Source organism: Hyla sarda, chromosome 9, assembly GCF_029499605.1.
Source record: "Hyla sarda isolate aHylSar1 chromosome 9, aHylSar1.hap1, whole genome shotgun sequence".
In the NCBI taxonomy this organism is placed as follows: domain Eukaryota; kingdom Metazoa; phylum Chordata; class Amphibia; order Anura; family Hylidae; genus Hyla; species Hyla sarda.
Window position 1 is genome coordinate 50,750,297 of NC_079197.1, and position 17,095 is coordinate 50,767,391.

Below are 17,095 nucleotides of genomic sequence, written 5' to 3' on the forward strand. Positions count from 1 at the left end.
AGTGGAACCGGGCACCGTGCGCCATCTTCACAGACGGCAATGCAGTCCGCCGGAATTTCACCCAAAGAAAGAATATGCGGAAATTCTGCAGTGTGCACAGAGCAGCAGAATAGCATTGAAAACAATGAGACGCTGCTGCAAGTGGAATTCCGTTGCCTGAATATCCGCAGTGTGGATGGGGCCTTAGTCTCTTTACTATAAGAATGCAATGTAATGCTTATCTGTATTTCCAGGTACAATTACCTCCTGGGTCGTGATCTTCATTTTACCTATAAACAGTGCCCTGAATCCCATCCTTTACACCATGACCACCTCCTCCTTCCAGGAGAAGCTCAAGCAATGTTTACAAAGTAAAAGACATCAACTGCAGGAGTCTGGGAAAAGCTTTACATTGGTATCTATTCACACCAATACAGCTTGACACTGTTGGAATCAATGAACTTTTCGGCTATTGAGCACTGACTTGATACCTGTGGTTCTTATTTTCATTATTTAATTTTGGTCCTTTCATAAAATCATCCATGTTATCAGTCCATGTGGGATATAGGAGCACAGTCTTGATGCCAATTCTCAATGAAAAGCCTCGCAACACAATGATCATGCCTTTGTCTCCTATATCAACGGCTGGAGGCACCAAGCTCTACAAACATATGCCCCTGCTTCCTATGGAAACTATAAAGAAGTGAACACTGAGTAGTCCTTAAAAATATTGGGATAATCTAAGTAAAAAACAAAAGACATCATTTATGTGACAAGAAGGTCATCTTGGCTTGGTATGAGAAAAGACAATCGATAGAATTAAGTATAGCCATGAGATATGATTTTCAATGGAAAAAATAAATCATTGAGGACAGAACCGATAATTGGCAAGCACCTTAACAAGGTCAACAGAAGGACTTATGGATTCTACAGCACTGAGCTGTATTAAAGGGAAACCAGTGTGAATTATGTATAAATAGAATTGAGTGTACATATATTTATAACATTTCTTATGAAGAGATCTGATGTATTATAATCTTGACAACTATGTATATGATATAGAGATATGCTTTTTAAACAGATGCATTGATCAAGTTGCCAAAATGTTAAAGATTTCAAGGCAAATTTTCTTGTACTGAGGAGAATATGGGTGTACCACTTCAAAAATACTTTATTTAAGTATATTTATAATGGGTCAGTTGGTTTCCATCACTTTATCTACATTGCAATGAATTGTAGGTGCCAAGGAAACAGGATATCTAATGACCTGAAAGACACCGACCAAATGATTTAAAAGGGTTTTCCCAAAGAACAAAACTCATCATATCTGTATAAGTGATAAGTGTCTGAACAGTGGAATTCCGATGTACAATGCTGAACCATTCACACATATGTCCCTGATAAAGATAGCTATCTACAACATGCAGCTTTCTTTGTCAGGCCTATAGTGGCACTGTGTATGTCCAACTGCTATGCTATTCAACCAGGGAGACAAGGGACCCACATTCTTGTGATGACTGGGGATCCCAGCAATCGGACATGTGCCCTGTTGCTCCATTCACATATACTATGCATTCAGAAAGTTTTTAGACCCTTTCACTTTTTTTTTTTGTTGTTGCAGCCTTGTGCTAAAATAACAAAACTTCTACCTTTCCCCCCATTATTTTATACTCAGTACCCATACTAACAAAGTTAAAAAAGAATTTTAGAAAATTATGTGAATATATTAAAAAAGGAAAAACTAACATTTCTCATGGACACAAGAATTCAGACCCTGTCGCTTTAACACTTTAAATTTAGCTCTGGGGTCTCCCATTTCTCTTCATCATCTCTGAGATGATTCTACATCTTGGTCGGAGTCACCTGTGGTAAATTCAGTAGATTGGACAGGATTTGGGAAGGCACAGCCCTGTCTTTGTAAGGTCTCACAGCTGAGCTGACCATGCATATTAGAGCAACAACCAACCCATGAGGCGGAAATAAATGCCTATAGGGCCCAGAGACTGGATTGTGTAGAAGCACAGATCTGGAGAAGGGTACCAAAAAAAAATCTGCTTCACTGAAAGTTTCCAAAAGCACAGTAACCTTTATAATTCTTAATTTATTACCAATAACCCATTGTTTACTTTGGCTGAACTCTAAAGATCCTGTGCTCACATGGCAGAAACTTCCAGAAGGTCAACCATCACTGCAGCACTCCACCAATCTAGGCTTCTCGGCAGAGGGTCCGGAAATAGCCTCTCCTCAATAAAATATGCATGAACGCCTGCACGGAGTTTAAGGGGAAAAAACACCTAAAAGACTCTCAGACTGTGAAAACCAAGATAATCTGGTCTGATGAAACCAAAATTTAACTTTCTAACCTCAATTGTCATGTCTAGAGGAAACAAGGCACTGCTCATCCCCCACCCAACACATTCCTTACAATGAAACATAATGTTGGCAACAAAATCATGCTGTTAGGTTTTTGCTTTTTCAGTGGCTGGTACAGGGAGGCTTGCCACGGTTGTAAGCTAAATTGAGCAAATTGCAGATATATTCTTAAGGAAAACCTGATCCAGAATGCTCTGGCCCTCTAAGCAGATAGCCACGACAATACAGGATTTCTTAGGGACAACTTGTGAATGTCCTTGAGTGGCCCAGCTAGAGCCCTGACTTAAACCCAGTTGAACATCTCCAGAAAGACCTGAAAATGGCCACCAACGGTCCCCATCCAAATTGAGCTTTAGAGGATCTGCAGAGAAAAAAAGCAAAAAAAATCTCTGAAATCCGTTGTACAAACATCATGCCTAAAAGACCACATTATCACTTTGTTAAAATGGGGATCTCAGCAGTCAAACTCCCACCGCTAATACTTATTACCTATCTTTCAGAAAAATGATCAGTGTTGTTAAGGGGAAAATCACTTTAATGAATGGTTAGAATTTTAACTGAACAAATAGTCCTGGCCACTGTTCTCCTCAGCACCAGTCCACCAGCATACCTAGAGGCAGAAGGCATTCTCCTCACTTGGCAACTTGCATCACCTAAAATATACTGTAAATAACAAAGTGTGCCATAAGTTTTTTTTCCCTAATAAAATATCTTGAAAAATTTACCAAAGTAAATACATTCTTGAAAATTTATTTTTGTTGATATATGGTTGGAGAGGATAACTAGGTTTGTATTTAAAGGGGTACTTTACCCCAGACCCCCACGATCATGTGCACACACCTGGCGTTCTGAACATTATGTTCAGAATAATAGATTCAGGCTGTGGTCATGCACGGTGATTGCCGGGGTCCCCAGCAGCTGAACCATCATGATCAGACATCTTATCCCCCACAGGTAGGTTCCCAAAGTATGCTTACTGTTTAGGTAGTTTCCCAAGTATGTAGTTTTCCTCAGTAGGTGGTTTGCCTTCTCTAAGTAGGACCCCCTGTAGATAGTTTGCTCCATGTTAGCAGGACCACCCTGAAGTTAGTTTGCTTTCTGTAGGAACCCCCTTACCTTAATATTTTCCCAGGTAGGACCCTCTTGTAGGAAGTTTGTATTAGGTAGGCAGGACCACCTTGTGGGAAGTTTGTCCCAGGTAGGCATGACGTTTGGTAGGTGGTACGTTTTATTAAGTGGGTGGGTAGGTGGTATGTTTGCTAGGTAGTACATTTGATAGTTGGGTAGGTGGTGCATTTGCTAGGTAGGCAGATAGGTGTCCCTGCCTAACTCCCACTTCTATCCCAAGCCCCCCCCCCAACTTCTAGCAACCGCCTGAATGCATTACTAAAGACAACCTCTCAGTTGTGTGAAAGAGGTGGCCATTAGTAACATATGCAGGGAGGGCAGTACAAATGTGTTCCCGGACCAACTTAGCGAGAGCAGTCAGCTGAATGGAGGCTCCTCTCCGGAGGGAAGAATCCAACATCGTAGGCATTATCTGCTCCAGTGACATGGATGCTTCACGCCTGACGTCCTGTGTACGCCAGGTCCATTGGGAAGTCTCAGCTTCTTTGACGCTGATGATTACCGGCAGACATTCTGGACGGAAGATTTAAATTTTTTTCTGATGTCTTGGCACACGATTGGGAATCACTGTTGTAGAGAGTCGGACTCTCACAACACTTTGTAAAAAGATGCCAAGGTCTTACAAAAATAGCAATAAATAACTCTTGTATGTATACATAGGCAGAAATATATAAATTTCCTGTATGCCAGAAAACTGGAGTAGAAATGGTGTAAATTCCTGCAAGCCCTGTTATTTTTTTTTTTTCTTCACTTTTGATTCTCTCATGCTCTCACTCTTTTTCCCTAGTGGGAGGGTTTTGGCCTCCCACAACCCGGCAGATTTACCATAATTCTCTAATAAATTTATTAGAAAGTGGTTTTTTTTTGTTTGTTTGATTTTTTTTTACAAAAAAAACTGGTATGTAAAAATAATAAATTATAATTATAAATATTAAAGCCCCTAACCCCCTAATGGTTTTCACTTTATTACATTGGGGGATGAAACGCCACAATATATAGGAGTAAAATCAGGCAGAAGTTCATATAAGGCAATTAAAGGGGAACTTTGGTGGAAAACTTTTTTTTTTTCTTTTTTTTTATCAACTGGTGCCAGAAAGTTAAACAGATTTGTACTTCTTGGCACTTAGGTCTGTTAGACATCTTCACAACAGATGGGACAAACTCTCAAAGAAAATTGCAGGTATTTTCCATCAGGCCGGGTGCGCTGTGAGCACCAGCACCCGTGCCAACCCGCATTCTACTAATACAATAGCCTATAACAGACTATAACTGTGTCACCCACAAACTGCAACTATTTGTTATTTTTTATTTTATATTTTATTGCATATATTATCCTTGTCAAGACTGGTAACCACTATTTAAAACTATAATTTATGCCATTTTATGATAAACTGCTTTTAACATAACATATATTATACCAGCCGTTGTTTCTGTATCAAGGGCCCTGCTCAGAGACTTGATCCTATTTTAAACTACTTAATAAAGTATAATATATTTTGATACCAGCCACATCTCTAATCGTATTATTCCCCATTATACACTTACAAAATACTAACTGTGCTTAGAGGTCTGAATTTTCCAATTTCTCACTATTAGCTTTTTGACACTACGGGTAAAATGTATCTCAGTACCTCGGCCCAGTTAATTATACAAATATACACTTATAGGGGGAGATTTATCATTAGGTGTCTATTGTAGACACAGCTCTACCCCTTTACACTTCTTGTCTAATTTACACTCATGCTCAGATTTTACTAAGGCTGTACACTCCTTTGATAAATCTTGTGCAAATATAGAAACGCCCCCCCCTCGCTCTACCGTACACTCATTCTCTACCTCACAGGAAAAGTGGACATAGGGATTTTGTTCTATTGCTTTGAGGCCAGGATTCCATTGAGTTTTTTTGTCAACAAAAACGCCAGAAAAACTGTCCCAGCTTTTTCCTGTGTTTTGTCAGTTTTTCTTGTATTTTTTTTCTTGCGTTTTTGCTGGTGTGTGGAAACAAAAAAAATTTACTAAACTTTTTGTTGTTTTTTTTCTTTGAAATTTAGATATGTGATTGCGGAGGACTATGTCAGATTTGGTGGATTGCGACGATGAACATCATTTTTTTTAAAATGTCAATAAAAGTGTTAACGAGGGCTATGGGGGAGTGTTTTTTTTAAATAAAAAAATGTTTTCAATGTGTTGTGTTTTTTATAATTGAATTTTCAGGCTTAGTAGTGAAAGGTGTCTTGTAGACAGAACCTATTACTAGGCAGGAGCTTAGCATTAGCCCCCCAATCAGCTAGCGCTATCCCCCAATTATTACCCGGTACCCACCGCCACAGGTGTTCCGGGAAGAGCCGGTACCAACAGGCCCGGAGCATCAAAAATGGTGCCCCTGGGCCTAGGCGGTAACAGGCTGGCGTTATTTAGGCTGGGGAGGGCCAGTAACAATGGTCCTTGCCCACCCTGGTAACATCAGGCTGTTGCTGCTTGGTTGGTATCTGGCTCATACTGAAAAAATGAGGGAACCACACACTTTTTTTTTTAATTTATAAAAAAAAAAAAAAAACATAGGGTTCCCCCTATTTTCAGTATCATCCAGATACCAACCAAGCAACCAAGTGACAACTTCCACTACTAACCCTGAAAATTCAATTATAAAAAACACGACACATTGAAAATTTATATTTTACTTTATTTTAAAACAACACTCCCCCACAGCCCTTGTTAACCATTTTACTGAAATGAAAAAAAACGATAGTCATCGTCGCAGTCCACCGAATCTGACAGTCCTCCGCATTCACGTATCTGAAATTAGAAGAAAAGAAAAACAAGAAATATGGGTTAGTACATTTTTTGTGAGCCTCCAATTGTTGCTAAACTACAACTCCCATCATGAGGGGCTGCAGTTAAGCAACAGCTGGAGTCTCCCTGTTTGGGAACACACTGCCATAAAGGCTGTTCCCATTATGCAAAATGCATAATGTGAACAGAGATCTGTCCCCCTGCCCTTGGACCACTACTCCTATCATGGGACAGAGTCTGTCCCATGATGGGAGTAATCGTAGTACCGCAGCACTGCTGAGGGATGGCACTTGCACATCCCCCGGTTGCAGCAGGTCATTCTACATAAAGCTGTCATAATTCATAATCCCCGCCGCCGGGAGAGGGGAGCTCTGATTGGTCAATAGCTATTCACCAATCAGAGCTCCCGGCGGTGGGGATTATAAATTATGACAGTGTATATAGAAGCCGACGGGCAGCGCAGTGGAGACGCATGTACCGCTGGCTTTTTCAGTTAATAAATGCGGATCACAGCGAGTCTCTGCGGAATGTACCACAGGTTTGTATAGTTAATAAATGCGGATTGCAGCAGATCTCCAGAGAATGATCCTCTGCGATCCGCAATTAAATTAAAAAGCTTCTATATACATGGGAGCTCTGATTGCTGAATAGCTATTGACCAATCAGAGGTCCCGTGTTCCGGCAGCGGGGATTATGAATTATGACAGTGTATATATAAGCAGGCGAGCAGCGCAGTGTAGACGCATGTACCGCTGGCTTTTTCAGTTAATAAATGCGGATCGCAGCGAGTCTCTGCAGAATGACCTGGTGCTATCTGCACCTCAGTCCCTGGACTACAACTCCCATCATGGGCGGAGTCTGTCCATGATGGGAGTAGTAGTCCTTAAAGTCCCGCAGCCGGGGATGTGCAAGTGCCATCCCTCAGCTGTGCTACGGTACTACAACTACTCCCATCATGGGACAGACTCTGTCCCATGATGGGAGTAGTAGTCCAAGGGCAGAGGGGCAGATCGCAGCAGATCATTCTCTGGAGATCCGCTGCGATCCGCATTTATTAACTATCAAAGCCAGCGGTACATGCGTCTACACTGCGCACCCCACCGACTCCTATGTACAGTTCTTATCATTCATAATCCCCGCCGGGAGCTCTGATTGGTTAATAGATTTTCACCAATCAGAGCTCCCATGTCCCAGCGGCGGGGATTATGAATTATGACAGTGTTTATAGGAGCCAGTGGCAGCACAGTGTAGCCGTATGTACCGTCAGCTTTTACAGTTAATAAATGCGCATGGCAGCAGGTCTCTGGATAATGACCTGCTGCGATCTGCACCTCAGCCCCTGGACTACAACTCCCATCATAGGCAGAGTCTGTCCATGATGGGAGTAGCAGTCCTTACTGTGCCAAAATAGACACTTTGGTACATGTCCTCCGAGGTGGTGTATATTTGCACAAGAAAATGCAGTTTGCGCATTTTTTGGGAGCAAAAAAAACAAAACCACAATTATTAAATTTGATTCTACAGTAGAAAATCCTCTACGGTAAACTTAACAAGGCGATTAAGAATTCTATCAAAATTTGCGCAAAAAAAAGACGCTAAAAAACACTTTTTGAGCAAAAAAATTGACACAAAACAGCTCTTTATACAATGATAAATTCCCCCCATAGTGTACAGCTCCCCATCTATTTTCTAATAGCTTCAAATATCAGTTTGCTGCTATGTTATGGTGTGTTAGCAGCTGCTCTCTTGATCCGATGCCTGGATCTGGCAGAAATCTTCCTCAATGTGCCTTTATTTGCACAAACCCCTCTGTGCTCTGAATCAGTCACAAATCTCTTAATGCAATGATTACGCTTAAGTTTTTGTGAAATATCTAATGTTTTCATACCTCGTCCAAGGCATTGAACTATTTCACTCTTTTCGGCAGGAGAGAGATCCTTTTTTCTTCCCCAAATTGCTTGAAAATGGTGTCACACCTACAGATTGTGGACTGCAGCCAATCGAATTACTGTTCAGATAGCATGCAGTGACATGCCAATAATGGAATACAGATTTCTATGTGTTAGGTTATTTTAATCTCGGCTCAATAAACGTTGAGTTTTATATTGGGTGGGAAATGTAGGGTCCTAGTGATCGCTTAGTGATCAATTGTAAATATATATTGAATTAACCCTCCACTCATAGGTCCCTCTCCTGTTGTACTTAATAATGTGGAGCACCCACTGTTAGTAGTTTTTCCTTAAATTGGGCTCACCTGGCAATCTAATTGCCACAGGTGTCCGTGATTGTTTTCAGTGATCAAAAGAGCCCTGAGACACAATGCCATCCATGAGTTAAACTGAAAAACAAAATATTTAATCTTTCTGACACCTAAATATAATTTGCATACTAATTTGGAACAGGGTGTAGAAGTTATTTACAATATCTGTTTAACTTTCTGGCACCAGTTAATTAAAAAAGTTTTTTCACAGGGGTACTCCGCACTCCTAGACAGGGATAGGGGATAAGATGTCAGATCGCCGGGGTCCCACTGCTGGGGACCTCCGGGATCTCAGGCTACAGCACCCAACTGTGCGGCTTCCACCTCACACTGGCAACGCTGGAGGCTTCGGATCTCGACCATAATAGCCGACGAGCGTGACGTCTGACTCCGCCCTGTGTGACGTCATGCCCTGCTCCCTCAATGCAAGTCTATGGGAGGGGGCGTGACGGACCTCCCATAGACTTGCAATGAGGGGGCGAAGCGTGACATCACACGGGGCGGAGTCGTGACATTACGCTCGTCTGCCATTGTGGTCGGGATCCAAAGCCTCCAGTGTTGCCGGTGTGAGGTGGAAGCCGTACAGGTGGGTGCTGTAGCCGAGATCCCGGGGGTCCCCAGCAGCAGGACCCCGTAGATCTGACATCTTATCCCCTATCCTTTGGATAGGGGATAAGATGTCTAGGGGTGCGGAGTACCCCTTTAAGCATTGAATAATTCACATTTTTTGCAAGAATTTTTATAAGAAATCTGTCATCAGTTTCACTTGCACTAACCTGTTGGTACAGACAGGTTGTGCAGGTGACACTGATGACAACCATACTTACCTGATCTCGTTCAGTGCTCTGGTTCTCCTGCTATCATCTTCTGTTTCGGGCCCGACTAGGAGCATGGCCAGAGCTTCCTGACATCACCGTTGCTGTTTGCTAGCAGTGGGACCCAGCAGACAGGCAGGAGCAGCAATGTAATGAAGCTCCGCCCATGCTCAAATTTGGCCTTGGAACAGAAGGTACAGAAGAAGATAGCAGGAAAATGGGACCAGGTTAGTATCGTTGTCACAGTGTCACCTGCACTACCTGTCTGTACCGACAGCTTAGTGCAGATCTGATGGCAGATTTCCTTTAAAAATGTTTAGAAACTATTAATACACCAGGTGCACAATTACGGTATATTTAATTTGCAGATCCAGATTTTTGTTGCATTTTTAACGTGTTTGTGGTTTTGGTTGGTACCCCAGTGGCAAAAAATTTTTTTTAATCAACTGGTGCCAGAAAGTTAAACAGATTTGTAAATTACTTCTATTTAAAAATCTTAATCCTTCCAGTACTTATCTGCTGCTGTATAATTCAGAGGAAGTTCTTTTCCTTTTGAATTTATTTTCTGTCTGACCACAGTACTCTCTTCTGACACCTCTGTCCATATCAGAAACTGTCCTGAGCAGAAGAGGTTTCCTCTGGGGATTTGTTCCAGCTCTGGACAGTTCCTGGCATGGACAGAGGTTTCAACAGAAAAGAAATTCAAAAAGAAAAGAACTTCCTCTGTATTATACAGCAGCTGATAAGATTTTTAAATGGAAGTAATTTACAAATCTGTTTAACTTTCTGGCCTCAGTTGATAAAAAAAAAAAGAAAAAAAAATGTTTTCCACTGAAGTACCCCTTTATCTCCCATGTGTCTTTAAAGGGGTACTCTGCCACAAACGTCTTATCTTATCCAAAGGATAGGGTAGAAGATGTTCGATCGCGGGGGTCCCGCTGCTTGGGACCCCTGCAATCTCAGTGCTGGCAGAGGCGGCTTCAAGAACACGGAAGCTTGCCCCCCCTGCCACGCCCCCTCCATTCATGGCAATTGGAGGAGGCGTGACGACTATAACGTAGCCGTCACGCCTCCTCCCATAGAAGTGAATGGAGGGGGCGTGGCGGCCGCATCACAAGTCATCGGGCACGGAGCGGAGTTCGCTCTGTGCGCCGAATGTCTGGGTGCCACACCAGAGATTGCGGGGGTCCCCAGTGGCAGGACCCCTGCAAGCTAACATCTTATCCCCTATCCTTTAGATAGGGGATAAGATGTTTCAGAGGAGTACCCCTTTAAGTTCTCCAAACACAAAAAAAAAAAAAAAAAAAAAAAATGTACAGTGTAAACACAGGCGAGAGGTTGACATCTCTATGAAGGAGATTCATCATTCTTTTCAAATGTATGGCTTTTATAGGACAATTATTTTTTTTTTTTTGCTTACGTGCGACCTATTTATCAAATAGTCGCACGACCTTGATAAATAAATCGCACGTAAGCAAAACTCTGGAAACCCACTTACAAAAGCATTTTTTAAAGCAGAAAATGTTTCCCTTATGTGAATAGGTAAAGTTCTTTATCAACCCTGTGTGAATGTGTGTCTGAATGTATGACTACTACTCCCATCATGGAAGAGACTCATTTCCATGATGAGAGTATTCGTTCCCTGGCTGCGGGAGTCTGCAGGTGGCTGGGGAGGCTACATTAGTGTTTTTACTACTACCCCCATCATGGAACATAGTCTGTTCCTTGTTGGGGGTAGTAGTACAGGGGGAAAGGGACTGATCGCACCCGGTCTGAGACCCGATACGATCAGCAGTTATAAAGCAGGGGAGCAGGCAGCATGCTCCACTCCACAGCGATGTATATACTACTGTGTAAACTTTCATTTTTAAATCCCCCGCCGGGAGCCCTGAATAGCCAGCACCAAGGAGCCATTCAGGGCTCCTGGTAGGGTTTATAAACTACTACTTTGCCCCCCCCCCAAAAAAAATGTATGCCCCCATGCATGTTTATAATAATTCATTGGCCCCAGTGTGCTTATTCCCCCTCCCGCTGTCTGCTCCTCATCTTCTTGGAGCAGGGCAGCAGTGGGACATGTCGGGAACCGGCGACGGTGAATTAATTAAGCAAACATGCTTTTCAGGAACCTAAAAGTCTACACATAGTGCACAATATTTGAGTATGTTCCCATGTTATGGCATATATGAATTACATGCAGTTAGATTAGTCATTTATTAATGTGATGTCTGTTTTTGATATCTTTCTGACAATCTTACATACAGACACATAGGGGGAGATTTATTAAAACCTGTCCAGAGGAAAAGTTGCCTAGTTGCCCAGAGCACTTCTTTCAGGCCTCTGAAAAATGAAAGAAGCGATCTGATTGGTTGCTATGGGCAACTGGGCAACTTTTCCTCTGGACAGGTTTTGATAAATCTCCCCCAAAATGTCCTCAGTGCTTACCTACCTCTTTGGGCACCTTATCCACTGGTTTGTTGTCAACTAATACTACTTAGTTTCTTAATTACCAATATAGACAAATACACATACATGTTATTTGGTAGATTTTATTATAGTTTCTTTCAATAAAAGCAAATTATATTACAAATACTTCCCTTAAATAGAAACACTGATTGGAAACGGTTGAACCTGGCACAGTCATTGGTGACGGAACAGTACAAAAAAATAATATATTATAAATTTACCTGTACATATTTATATAACAATCATCTTTAGACATTGTACTACATAGATGGCTATGAAAAGATCTCCAAAGTCAGTAAGCTACATGACATATTCACCCACAAGCAATCGCCCCCTCTGATGGTCACTACAAACCCAGAACCTATATGGACCCTGGATTGGGCAAGTGTAGAAAATATATATATATTAAAAGTTTGTTTTATTTGTGTAACCTGAACCATGGTAACGTTTCTTGCTTTTAGACAAAGATTGCATTTAAAAGTAGCAGTCATCTCATGCCATGCCCATTTTAGTGATAGCAATAGCAATTCTGGAGCACCTTTTTTTTTTATATACCGTATATACTCGAGTATAGGCCGAGTTTTTCAGCACGATTTTTCGTGCTGAAAACACCCCCCTCGGCTTATACTCGAGTGAACTCCCCCACCCGCAGTGGTCTTCAACCTGCGGACCTCCAGAGGTTTCAAAACTACAACTCCCAGCAAGCCCGGGCAGCCATCGGCTGTCCGGGCTTGCTGGGAGTTGTAGTTTTGAAACCTCCGGAGGTCCGCAGGTTGAAGACCACTGCGGCCTTCAACATCATCCAGCCCCCTCTCACCCCCTTTAGTTCTGAGTACTCACCTCCGCTCGGCGCTGGTCCGGTCCTGCAGGGCTGTCCGGTAAGGAGGTGGTCCGGTGAGGAGGTGGTCCGGGCTGCTATCTTCACCGGGGAGGCCTCTTCTAAGCGCTTCGGGCCCGGCCTCAGAATAGTCACGTTGCCTTGACAACGACGCAGATACGTCGTTGTCAAGGCAACGGCTCTATTCCGGGCCGGAAGCGCGGAGAAGAGGCGCCCCCGGTGAAGATAGCAGCCCGGACCACCTCCTCACCGGACCACCTCCTTACCGGACAGCCCTGCAGGACCGGACCAGCGCCGAGCGGAGGTGAGTACTCAGAACTAAAGGGGGTGAGAGGGGGCTGGATGATGTTGAAGGCCGCAGTGGTCTTCAACCTGCGGACCTCCGGAGGTTTCAAAACTACAACTCCCAGCAAGCCCGGACAGCCGATGGCTGCCCGGGCTTGCTGGGAGTTGTAGTTTTGAAACCTCTGGAGGTCCGCATGTTGAAGGCCGCAGTGGTCTTCAACCTGCGGACCTCCGGAGGTTTCAAAACTACAACTCCCAGCAAGCCCGGACAGCCGATGGCTGCCCGGGCTTGCTGGGAGTTGTAGTTTTGAAACCTCTGGAGGTCCGCATGTTGAAGGCCGCAGTGGTCTTCAACCTGCGGACCTCCGGAGGTTTCAAAACTACAACTCCCAGCAAGCCCGGACAGCCGATGGCTGCCCGGGCTTGCTGGGAGTTGTAGTTTTGAAACCTCTGGAGGTCCGCAGGTTGAAGACCACTGAGGGCGAATGATGAGAAGAGGATGATGAAGGGGGGGGTGTGGGGATGATGAAGGGGGGTGGGGATGATGAAGGGGGGGGTGTGGGATGATTACAAGGGGATGATGAAGGGGGGATGTGTGGGATGATAAGGGGATGTGTGGGATGATGACAAGGGGATGATGAAGGGGGGATGTGTGGGATGATGACAAGGGGATGATGAAGGGGGGATGTGTGGGATAAGGGGATGTGTGGGATGATGACAAGGGGATGATGAAGGGGGGATGTGTGGGATGATGACAAGGGGATGATGAAGGGGGGATGTGTGGGATGATGACAAGGGGATGATGAAGGGGGGATGTGTGGGATGATAAGGGGATGTGTGGGATGATGACAAGGGGATGATGAAGGGGGGATGTGTGGGATGATAAGGGGATGTGTGGGATGATGACAAGGGGATGATGAAGGGGGGATGTGTGGGATGATGACAAGGGGATGATGAGGATGTTAATGACGGGTCTGGATGATGACAGGGGGGGATGAGGTATTTCCCACCCTAGGCTTATACTCGAGTCAATAACTTTTCCTGGGATTTTGGGTTGAAATTAGGGGTCTCGGCTTATACTCGGGTCGGCTTATACTCGAGTATATACGGTAACTCTGTATTGTGCTGTTTCTTTGTTGTTCCCCCTGGAAATAAATGAATACATTGGAAGGTACAATTTTTCTTGAGAAAGGAGTATGACCCCTTATAGTGGTGACAGCATAGAGGAACTTTTACACTGGCCGATCATCAGGTGACTGAACGTCCACAGCAATGCTTGTTCTCAATGATTGCCCAGTGTCAAAGCGCCAGTGATTAGCTGACGAATAAGAAGGCGCTTGTTCATCTGCTGATCGCATCCTTTGTGCGGCCATTAAATTCAAAGCTATAGGCCGCACATGGCCTTGTGTAAATAGGTATGTGACAAAAGATGAAGTTCAAGGGCCACACAGACTTGAGATTAATTGAGTTGTGTAAAGTCTCATTCAACAAGATCAGCGCTCATTCTCACGCCTCGTTGGGCCATGTAAAAGTGTGTACAATCAATTATATTGACAAGGGAATGATAGGGCCCAGTTGTTAATTTATTCTTGCATTCCCAGGAACAGCAAAAATCAAAAAAGTCTAAGAAAAGGAGAACCGGAATTTCACTGGAAACATAAATATTCACTAAAAAGACATGTCAGGACAGACCACAAACGCTTTTAATAACTACATGTAACAGAATGACATGGATGTTGAGCTTTCTAGTGTCCACTGACTCTGCTGACACTTGAATAGCTACGACTATGACTTTTGCTGCATTGCCTGGTCCCAGTAAAAGGTAAAATGACTACAGTATCACTAAATATATTTTCATTTTATTTCTCATTATTTGTTCTAGTACATCAGAGAAACAGCAGGCAGGTTTTTATATAGGAAGTAGAACGCCATCCAGTCACATATCCATAGGGCAGCCATCACCAACAGAGAAAGATCAGTTTTAGCTCTGCCCCTGCAGCCCGGCTAACAGGAGCAGTTGTCAAGGTGCTAGTGTGGCCATACCACAATGACAGCGGAGCAGCACAACACAGATTGCTGCCACAGAGTCCCCTCTAAACTAAATCACATTTCTTCAAGGCCTTATACAACTGAGTTTTTGGAACTTTCCGTAAGGTGGGATAGACTATAGAATCGAATGATCCCACTGGGCAACACAACGCTACCTTCTAGTGAACCACAATGCTGTGTAAGTGTCTATGGTGTAGTTTGTGGGAAAGTTTCCACAATTCATCAGGAGGATCATTTTGGCCGTCATTTTGTTGTAAATTGATCTATTTTTGCAAACCTATTCTTTTAACTGAATGGCAAAACCAGACAGAGACCCCTCTTCCTGAAGAAGAGGATAGACAGGTTCATGTTATGTGCCAAGAAGTCCAGTTCTACTCTTAAGCAGGTATAAATATTATAAACCATTTACATCACATTCATCTCGCCAATGTCATCCAAAGCTACGCATCTCAGCCATGTCAGTGCATTCACACCAGCTACCGAATATTTCAGCTTAAACATACCAAACTCTGCTTACTGGCATCACTGAGTCAACAGAACATACATAAAAACAAAACACATAATACTGATCTTTGTTAACATCTCCCCAAGTAGCAGCGCAAGAATAGTTTTTAAATAGAGTCTTGCACAATACTGCCCTTTAGGTGGGCAGCAGAACAGTCACCTTGTACATCCTCTGTAGCTACAGATTGCGTGCCAAGCAAACAAAGGATGCTTGATGCCACCATTTGTATTTTTATCCACTATGTTGTGGACTGCTTCCTTCCATGCACCGTAGATGTGACAAAAAACTCTCCTGTAGCATCATCTCATATGTTGGCAGAAATGACCATGCCAAAGCTCTGCTGAGAGGTTTTTCCACGCTATTTTTTCCGACAACATGGTCACTCAGACTTCTCGGTATCTAAAGCTTTGTTTCTGGCCCACCAGCACTAAGAGGAGGAAATGAGTTCCGAATTCGAACTACTTCCATTGCACAGAGATGTCCAAAAACCTTGTTGTACCAGTCAGGAGAACGTCCCCTGCAAAAAGGAAAAAGATACTGGTGAATACTAAATTATTTTCACATGTCATAGCATGTAATAATGTATCATGGATTTTAGGATTTAGAGCCTTTATGTAGGTCAATGCTTGATATGTGTACATACAGTGCAGATTATTTCATTGCACCTTCTTCACTGTGCAAAATAATTTATCGCTAGAGATTAAAGGGGTACTCCGCTGCCCCATAGTCTGGAACATTTTGTTCCGAATGCTTGGAGCGGGTGGCGGGGCTCTTGATGCCACGACCATGCCCCTTGTGACATCCCACCACGCCCCCTCAATGCAAGTCTATAGGAGGGGGCGTGGCGGTCGCCACGCCCCCTCCTATAGACTTGCATTGAGGGACATGGTGTGATGTCATGAGGGGGCATGGTCGTGATGTCACGACCCCTGCTGCCCGCACCCAGCATTCTAAACAAACGCTGGGTGCTGCACAGAGATTACGGGGGTCCTAGCTGCATTTTGTTCAGAATGCTTGGAGCGGGTGGCGGGGCTCTTGATGCCACGACCATGCCCCTTGTGACATCTCACCACGCTCCTTAATGCAAGTCTATAGGAGGAGGCGTGGCGACCACCACGCCCCCTCCTATCGACTTGCATTGAGGGGCATGGTGTGACGCCACGAGGGGGCATGGTCGTGATGTCACGACCCCAGCCGCTGGCACCCAGCATTCTAAATGAACGCTGGGTGCTGCACAAAGATTACAGGGGTCCCAGCTGCGCCACCCCCATGATCAGACATTTTATCCCCTATACTTTGGATAGGGACAAGATGTCTAGGGGCGGAGTACCCCTTTAAAATAGATCTGCTATTGTGCTGTCCCAAGTGTCCTGTCATTTAACAAAACTTTTCACATGTCAGAGAGTTAGGTTAAAAAAAGTGTTGATCGGTCTGAATCTGGATGTTCAGACCTCCACCGATCATAAGAATGATCAGGGAGTAGCGTGCAGTTGTGGTCTTCACTGCCCGGCTCCTTGCAGTCTCTGTCCAGTTGCAGGCTTACAACAGAGCACGTCTTCTGCAAATGGACAGAGACTGCAGTGAGCTGGGGAGTGAAGTACATAACT

General features: G+C 43.8%; 2 protein-coding genes across 7 annotated transcripts in view; one reads left to right on the forward strand and one right to left on the reverse strand.

Moving 5' to 3' along the window:
• The window catches only part of LOC130291062 (relaxin receptor 1-like), a 434,221-nt gene extending 429,316 nt beyond the window's left edge, over positions 1-4,905 (forward strand). For both annotated transcript variants that reach the window (XM_056539420.1, XM_056539421.1), the window contains one exon: positions 234-4,905. In XM_056539420.1, the coding sequence (XP_056395395.1) occupies positions 234-421 (188 nt within the window). In that variant the 3' untranslated portion in view covers positions 422-4,905. The remainder of the gene's footprint in view (positions 1-233) is intronic.
• Positions 4,906-14,044: 9,139 nt separating this feature from the next.
• STARD8 (StAR related lipid transfer domain containing 8) overlaps positions 14,045-17,095 on the reverse strand; it is a 185,784-nt gene continuing 182,733 nt past the window's right edge. For all 5 annotated transcript variants that reach the window (XM_056539267.1, XM_056539265.1, XM_056539266.1 and 2 more), the window contains one exon: positions 14,045-16,005. In XM_056539267.1, the coding sequence (XP_056395242.1) occupies positions 15,888-16,005 (118 nt within the window). In that variant the 3' untranslated portion in view covers positions 14,045-15,887. The remainder of the gene's footprint in view (positions 16,006-17,095) is intronic.